Raw genomic sequence first — 7,923 nt, forward strand, 5'->3', positions numbered from 1 at the left:
ACAGAAAGCAGATCAGTATAATGGTTGCTTGGGGACAAGAGCAAGAGAATGCAAGGAAATTGTAGGAGGGGTAAGAGGGAGATATTATAAAGAAGTAGAAGGATAAATCTGATCATTTTAGGCTGGTGTGGTGGTGCCCACCTGTAATCCCAGCAGCTTGGGGGAGGATTGAAAGTTTGACGCCAGCCTCAGCATCTTAGCAGGCCCCTAAACAATTTAGCAAGACTCTGTCTCAAAATAAAAAAGTAAAAAGAGCTGGGCTGTAGCTTCAGGGTAAAGTCCCCAGTATAATAAAAAAAAAAAAAAAAAGAGAGAGAAAGATTATCTTGATTGTGATGATAGTTTTACAGATGTATATATTATCAAACTGTACACTTTAAATATGCGCAGTTTATTGTATATAAATTACACGTTGATAAAGCTGACTTTAAAAAAAAAGAATAGGTGCATTTACTTGCAATCAGAGTTTATCTTTCACTAGAGCATGTCTTAGATGTATGTGACATATGAACTGAACACAAACTGAACACAAAACTTATGCCACAAACTGAATAATGTAACAGAAGGCAAGTTATCTACTTTTGTTGGAAAACTTCCATTTTAGATCAAATGTTTTGAAAAAAGCAATTGTACTAGTTTTAACTTTTCTTAAAAAAAAAAATATTTCCCCTCTGGAAAGTAAAGGTTGATATTAGAGTAAAGTGCTCATACATTTTTTGCTTCTTTTAGAATATCTTGGTATGGCAAAGGAATGGATCTAATTCTTTGAAAACCAAGATTCAAAAAACAAAACAAGATTCCATGAGGAGACAATGCAAGACTGTCTTACTGAATGACTTGTTAATGGTCAATCATGGTTTCTGAGACAACACAGTTTGAATTCTGTTCAGAGCCAATAATGGGCCTACATACTGGGGCAACATAAGATTTCCATTATTTTTGCATCTCAAAATAAAAGCCAGGAAATAATTTAAATGCAAATGATGGCGTGTATATATCTATTTTTAAGTTTCTTGTTACCCAGTCATGATTGAATAAAATCTGTAATAGAGGAGCCAAATTTTTACAGGTGCTTTATACTACATGCTTATATGACAACAAATTGAAAATAATGTCTTTATTCTATTTTGATAAAATTCAAATTTAAAGAGAATAGGATATTTCAACACATTTTAATTTTAAAAGTGAAAAAATTAAGGCTAAAAAGGGTCAGGACATAGATATAAAGTAATTCACATTGCAAAATGGGGTAGAAGTGAAAGAGGTAGAATGCAGGGGAGGTTGAGCACGTGGAAGAGTCTCAAGATTGCTTACACAGTGAGAATTCCAGAGTCAGGATGGAGTTCCAGAAGCAAGTGGAAAAACCCTGGAATGACTGAATAGGAGAGGTGACAGGGAATTCCTGGAGAACAATATGACAAGCAACAGAGAAGGCCCAGCAAGCCTGGACAGCTCACATTGTTTTTATCCTGCAAATCAATCCAGGTGCACACTACTCTCTAGCAACAGTCAGAACCTCCAGAATTAAAGGTGCAAAAGTGTCTGGACACAAGAAAGGGTTTTGAGAAAGAAAGGCATAAAGCAGTGGCAAGAGACTGGGAAAAGTAGATGCAGTTGAAGGGCTACTCCAAGATGGGTTTTGCTAAGGAAAAAAACTTCTTTTTCTGCAAAGAAAATTATCTATTCATATCTCTTTAAAAAATTCATTTTTGTTTCGTGCCCTTTGTTTGTTTATGTCAACGAAATTCAAAAGTATTTGTTTCAGGCACTGGGTTGGTACCCAAGACTACTCTTCTAAAGGGTTTTATCAACTTGGGTTGCCTGTACCTGTTCCTCAGCACCAATGTGTTAATCACTTCCTTTTGCTTCCATTTAGTCTAGTAGATTGCTAGCCAGAATCAACAATTTTATGATCTACTATTTATCTCCTTTTGTGTTAGACATTAACGTCCTTTTCAAAGGATTCATTAATAAGAATGGGAAGTGCAAGAATCATGTGCCATGCCCTCCCTCCATTCTACTTATTTAAGGGATATTCATTTTTTTCTGCCACTACATCACTCATTAGCCCACTGCCATGTTCCATCCTGGACGCCTCCTGCCACTTCAGCCCAACATTCCGCTGCTAATGCTCTTTGTAGGATCAGAATCCAAGGGTCAGGATCACTTGTCAAAGCTGAACTCTTGTACCTCTCTCTGCTTTTCTTAACTTCCACGTGGTTTGATACTAGCAAACCCTCTACACTAGTACTCTGGTCCCGCAACCACGTTGGATTTCTTCTTTCGATTCCCACAACCAAAAGTTGGTCTTCATTTAATTTGTTCCCACTGCACAATACATCAAGTAAACAATGAGTTTCTAACTGGTCTCCCACTTGGATTTGGGAGGTTCTGGTTTAGTTCTAAACACTTACTGAGTGCCATCATGGGCTAAAAATTATGCCAGATAAAGTTATCTACCTCCAGGAATAGATGAATATTGAATATATACATGATTACATGCAACTGGGAGATTAGGTAAGAATTAGCCAGATTCAAAATTTTAGCCCTTGGTTTTTCTCAGGCCCAAAGAGCTGCTGACAATGAGACCTCTCCAAAATCTTTGCTAAATTTAAGCGTTCTAGTAAAGATAGACATGAATGTGTTAGACAGCAGAAGAGCATATTCAATGATTTCTAAATAGTGTGGCCAAATTTCCAATATCAGAGAAAGTGAAAGGCAACCTCACCAACTCTTAAGACCGTGGTTTGGGAGGCCCACTCCCTTTATACAGAATATGTCACTCTGTCCTTCCATGCCTTTATTGGTGACAGCAATGGACAAGAACAATGCTAGGCCCAACACCTGGGGTGCCAAGCAGGCCCTGCAGGGCTACTGGCACATCCAGCCCCCAGCCCAACATCCAATCTACCCAGGCCATGTTCCCGAATGGGCATGTCCCCGTCTGTCCAGTTTGTATGTGTGGATCAGTCTGTCTGAGTGCCTGAGCCGTTGCCTACAGGGTCCCACCATCCTTGGCACATGGTAGGGGCTGTTGGGAACACAACGTGGCATTCCCCGGTGGACCACTGGGCCTCGGTGCTGACCATGGGAGACAGGGCCAGGGACTGGAGGTGGCAGGGGGCCAGGCACAAAGTTCACTCCAGGGCCACATCCTACAAAAGAACCAGCTGTCAGAGTGAGCTTCTGACCAGGGTGAGCAAAGCTCTGCCTTCAGGCAGCTCTGGTCTGCTAGGGTGATTTCTCTTGGCTTTGGTTTCCTCATTTGCAAAACGGGGATACCACTTCTCCTACCTCCAATGGGTAAATTATGATAATCAATGAACTAATTAATGAGTCTGTAGCTACTGTTCCAAACTGAGGGACTACTGTCACCAAACTCAATCCTGGGGGCAAAAGAAGTACCCAACTCCTCTCGGCTTACCTGGGTACAGCAGGCTGGGCTGGGGGAGGTACAAGGGGAGCCTGGGAGAGGTGTTAAGGGGGGTCACAGAGGCACCTACCTAGGTTGGGTGGCATCGAGAAGTCCTCCATTGGATTGTAATTGAAGAATTCATGGGGTGGAAAGGGCTGGCCTGGGAAAAAAGGGGCATCCTGGGGCAGGGGTGGGAACAAGGGAGGTGGTGAGGGCTGAGGAAGAGGATAAGGAAAAGACATGGGAGGGGGTAAAGGAGAGGGTGGGGGTGGAGGCAAGGCCAGCTGCTCCCCGAAGTCTGGGGACTGCCTATGGCTTCCCTGGAATGGATGATCCATCTCTGGCCAGTCCTCAATCCACGGGTCTAGGAATGGGATGATTGTTTTAGAAAGGCCTGAGAAGCCAGGCTGCCCTGAACTCTGGTTAGCCATACTTCCAGAGTTCTTCTCTATTCTCTCAGAGAACAGGGCTACCAGGCTGGAGTACCATGTACCTTCCACCTAGTTTTCCTCATTCCCTCACATTTTAGGCCAAGCTCAAGATATGCTCCCTTTTTCTTGCTTCACATTTCCCACTCTTCTGACTTCATCCTTCCCTCCCACACCTATTTCCTGTGCTTGCTCAATTCCTGAATCTTTAGCTTTTTCCTCTCCCCAACTCCTTCCCACAGACCAATAAATAAGCCAAATATAAAGATCCTGTTCTCCCTTCTCCCACTAGCCCCCCTTTCCTTCCAAAGTTCTACAAGGAACATTTTGTCCCATTTCCATGCCCTCATCAATTGCTCACCATCTCTTTGGACCCTACTCCATGCCTTCAATGCATTCATTTCCTACTAAAGGCAACCACTTATGGACATATTTAACCAATGGTCACATGTCATCAACAGCCTCTATCTTCCTTGAAAGTGCCTCTCTATCTTCACCTCCTTGTTTCTGCCATCAGTCCCTCTTTCCTGCCAATCTGAAGTGTGAGTACTGTTCTGCTTTATTCTTCATGGTTCATACTCATGCCCTCTACTTCTTGCCTGGTATCTAAATACAAATCCCCTGTATTTCCATAGTACCTCAGACAGATCTGCCCTAATCAAACTCATCAACTGATCCTTCCACCTCAAATCAATTCTTCCACTGAATGTCCTTAATTTCTGTAGCTTTAAATTAGATTCAGAAGACCCAAGACACCACAAACTAGCCTTAAAACCTTTTCTTTGCTGGGATCAACTCTGTCATCTATAAAACAATAAAAGTCCTAATTCACCTTCCCGATGGATGCTCCAACTCCTGGCTACTAAGTTCTGGAGATCTGCCTGTATGATATTCCCAGCCCTCTGTGCCCCCCACCCTTGTGCTGAGACAGTTTCTAACATAACTTATGCCTCCTATTCAACAAACACTGTCCTCTTGGAACTGTGTACAGAGTGACTGTGCTAGACCCTGGGATGAAAGGGGTGAATTGTGAACAAGTGAGGCAGGAAACTAGTCTTTTGAAGACAGGATGGAGGGGAAAGGCAGACACGGAAACAATCAGCCATGATGCCCCAGGTGTGAAGAGGCAGGGACTGGGAGGCTAACAAGGAAACAAATGTTTTGCAGTGTAGAATGTTATGGCTTAGATGTGATGGGAACAGTACCCCAGAACAAGCAGGAGGGGTAGAACCCTCAGAAGCCTGTGCTAGTAATGAGTGATAGGGCCAAGGACAGCAGTTCTAAGCTGCAACCAAAGACACTGGGACCCTGAGGCTGAGATGAGCCAACAGGATCTTGTCCACTGAACCCATTCCCGTGAGAATAACCTGCATCATGTCTCTGCTCAGCAGTCTTACAGCTGACTGCTCCCCCTGGTCCTCTGACCAATGGGTTTCCTTGCCTCTGCCACACTGCCTCGACTACCCTTCCTCCATTTCTATCTTTCCATGCTCCACACCTGTGCCTAGCTAAAAGTAGACCCATTTTTTTTCCTGTTCACCTGTTGAGTAGAATTTTTTGACACCTGGTCTAATGCAATAACCAATGCTTGCATAAGCTCACTCATGTAAACAGAGGAACTATACAATTGGACTGTAAAGAACTGGACTCAGACTAAAATGTTGTTCCTATGAGCTAACCCTCCCCAGAGGATGATGAAGGCACACTCAGGAGCCATGACAGTCCTTCAGAGACCCCAACTCTCTACCTCTGTTCCATTCCTTTCTTGAGTCCTATGTTCTGACAGCCCTACCTGCATCACTACCCAGCCCCTCTGTGGTAGGGCTCACCAGGGGGACGGTCACGCTTGGGCAATTCCACACCCCAGGCATCAGCCACATGGGTCAGAAGCAGATGTGAGAGGTGGCGGTGTGCATGCTGGTCCCAATGGACACCGTCTCGATGGCGGTGCCGTACTGCATGCCGGAAATGAAAGTGGAGGTCCAGGACATCGAAGCAATGATCCCCGGCCAGTGTAGCGCTGTAGAAGTTGCCCTCAACTACATCCCGTCGTAGAGTGCCCGCCAGTGGCTGAAGCTGAGGGAGAAAGTGCAGCCTCTATGAGGGTCCCCTATCAGCTAGTTTTTCATCCCCTGTCCAGAAAGGCCCCAGTTACTTGCCTCTGGCAAAAGAAAACCCCCAGTGATGCGTTTGCCTAGGGGCATTGCCATGTTCCACACCAGCAAACAGGAGTCTGGCAACACTTGGTCCATGCGCACAAACACTCGTTCCAGGTTCTCTCGGTAGCTTTCCATTGAGCAACGGCCATACCTATTACATAACACATAGGGTGGGCAAGGAGCACAGGGGAAGAGCCATACCTCCACCTCCAACCTGTATTTACCTCTCCCCTGCCCCAACCTGGAGAGATCCCAGAGGCAGGAGTTGATGATCACCAAGTCGGGGGCAGGCCCATATGTCAGCTCCTCCAGGACGTCCTCAAGGTACTCAGAGTAAACGCGGGTGAGGAAGTAGAAGCGTACAAGGTGGTGGCCAGAACCCGAGCAGAACTGGCGGACCTCGCGATACTGTGTCCCGTTGTGCAGCTCACCCAGCTGGCCCCCAGCCACCAGCTGGTCCTGTTCAAAGCTCAGCTCCCCCTGCCCACCCCCCAACCCTGCTGGTCAGACCCATGCCAGGGAGGTGCCCTGCCAGGCCAGGGTCTGCACCCACCCACCACTGGCATAGCTGCAAAGCCTCCCTCACCTTGGCTTTCAACTGGGCAGCTGTGAGCAGTGAGTCTTTCTGGAGCAGAAGCACCAGGTCCTTATACACAGCTCTCTGGACTGCAGGGAGACAGTGATTCCCAAGGCTGAGGCAGACCTTGCCCCATCCCAGCTCTTCCCAAGTCTAAGCCTCCCATCTTCCCAGGGCTGGGCTGCTCAACACCAGCTCCATGGAATATTCACTTAAGTGCAGGAAAAAAAGGGAAGATTTAAAAGCCCTGGCACTGCCTGTTCTTTCTATTTGTACCCCTCTCTGTCAAAGGAGAATATTTGACCCTAGATCACCTGGCAAAGTCAAATTGGTCAATTCCCCAAGGAGACACATGATACAGCCCATAGCTCCTTTTGGGGAGATTATGGGAGATTGTGAGGAGAGAAAAATGCTAAGCAAGGATGGGCAAAAAGTGCACAAGTTACATGTCAAGACACCTGTGGAAGATGTGTAGGGAATTAAAAAGAGGGGGCATCTATTTAACTAGAACAGACTAGGGGGCAGAGAGACCTGAGATGGAGGCAAAAGGTGCAAACATAAAAACAGGTTGCAGATGCAGGTTTGGGACGCGTCATTTTAGAGGGGGCACTCACTGGAGTCCCCCAAGATGACCACGAACTTGTTGTGTAGCAGCTGCTGGACTTCTGAGGCCTGGAAGTGGACCATGGCGCTTCGCAGCGGGCGGTGCGGCACCTCGTTTTCCAGACAGAAGACCATGCCGCCACCGACAACGATGGGCTGCAGAGAGAGGCCACTAAGCCGCTCGAGGGCGGGGACATGGAGCAGGTCGGCCCCAGGGCCCGCCCTGGGATAAACGAGGCCTGCGCCAGCCCCTCCCAGGCTGCTCGGAGCTACAGAGAGGCGGCTGCGGCGGCAGAGGGGAGCCCATGGCAGCGCCGGCCTTGGTTAAACTCCGTGCGGGAGGCGGCGGTCGCCGGGCCTGCAGGCCTCCAGGGCACTGTGGCGCTTCCCGCGCGGCGGCGCCGCCCTGCGCCCCGCCACGTGCCCGCTGCCCCGCGCATGCGCGCGCGCCCGCTCGCGCCAATTACCGAATCCCGGGACTCCGCGCAGTTCACCGGAGAGTAGTGCGAGACTGCGCACTGCGCGCCTGGCCCGCAGCGGGCTCCAGGTCTAGCCTCATGTTCCCGCGCCCCGGGAGGCCAGTCGGTTCTGCAAAGCCCCCGCCCTGCAGAGCCCTTGCGCCCTGGTTAGCTGTCGGTGCGCAGCCCGACGCCCAGCGCTCTCCATGCGTGCGTCGCGGTGGCCCCGACGGCGCCTTGGGCTTCGGCGCCCCAGGCGGCGTCGCTCACAGCTCCCACTTCC

General features: G+C 48.1%; 1 protein-coding gene across 2 annotated transcripts; it reads right to left on the reverse strand.

Moving 5' to 3' along the window:
• Window positions 1–653: 653 nt before the first annotated feature.
• Window positions 654–7,779, reverse strand: PCED1A (PC-esterase domain containing 1A). 2 transcript variants are annotated; one of them, XM_081291258.1, is made up of 8 exons: window positions 7,650–7,779; window positions 7,194–7,338; window positions 6,589–6,668; window positions 6,244–6,482; window positions 6,003–6,153; window positions 5,673–5,919; window positions 3,504–3,779; window positions 654–3,155 (listed from the first exon to the last, which is right to left on the reverse strand). In XM_081291258.1, the coding sequence occupies exons 2-8, from the start codon at window positions 7,315–7,317 to the stop codon at window positions 2,908–2,910; spliced, it is 1,365 nt and encodes a 454-aa protein (XP_081147384.1). In that variant the 5' UTR covers window positions 7,318–7,338; window positions 7,650–7,779; the 3' UTR covers window positions 654–2,907. The 2 variants fall into 2 exon arrangements, with proteins under 2 accessions (XP_081147384.1, XP_081147385.1); XM_081291259.1 differs by lacking the exons at window positions 6,589–6,668; window positions 7,650–7,779 and having other exon boundaries at window positions 7,194–7,636.
• Window positions 7,780–7,923: the final 144 nt, after the last annotated feature.

Source organism: Spermophilus citellus (assembly GCF_964194105.1).
Source record: "Spermophilus citellus genome assembly, chromosome: 4".
Taxonomy (NCBI): Eukaryota; Metazoa; Chordata; class Mammalia; order Rodentia; family Sciuridae; genus Spermophilus; species Spermophilus citellus.

What these genes read in the sequence shown, in the direction of transcription:
- PCED1A (XM_081291258.1), bottom strand. Translation starts at nt 7,317, where the DNA reads ATGGTCTTCTGTCTGGAAAACGAGGTGCCGCACCGCCCGCTGCGAAGC. An exon ending in GGGGTTTTCTTTTGCCAGAG is followed by an intron (nt 5,920 to 6,002) that starts GCAAGTAACTGG and finishes TTTCTCCCTCAG; the next exon opens with CTTCAGCCACTGGCGGGCAC. An exon ending in CTCGATGCCACCCAACCTAG is followed by an intron (nt 3,156 to 3,503) that starts GTAGGTGCCTCT and finishes GTTCTTTTGTAG; the next exon opens with GATGTGGCCCTGGAGTGAAC.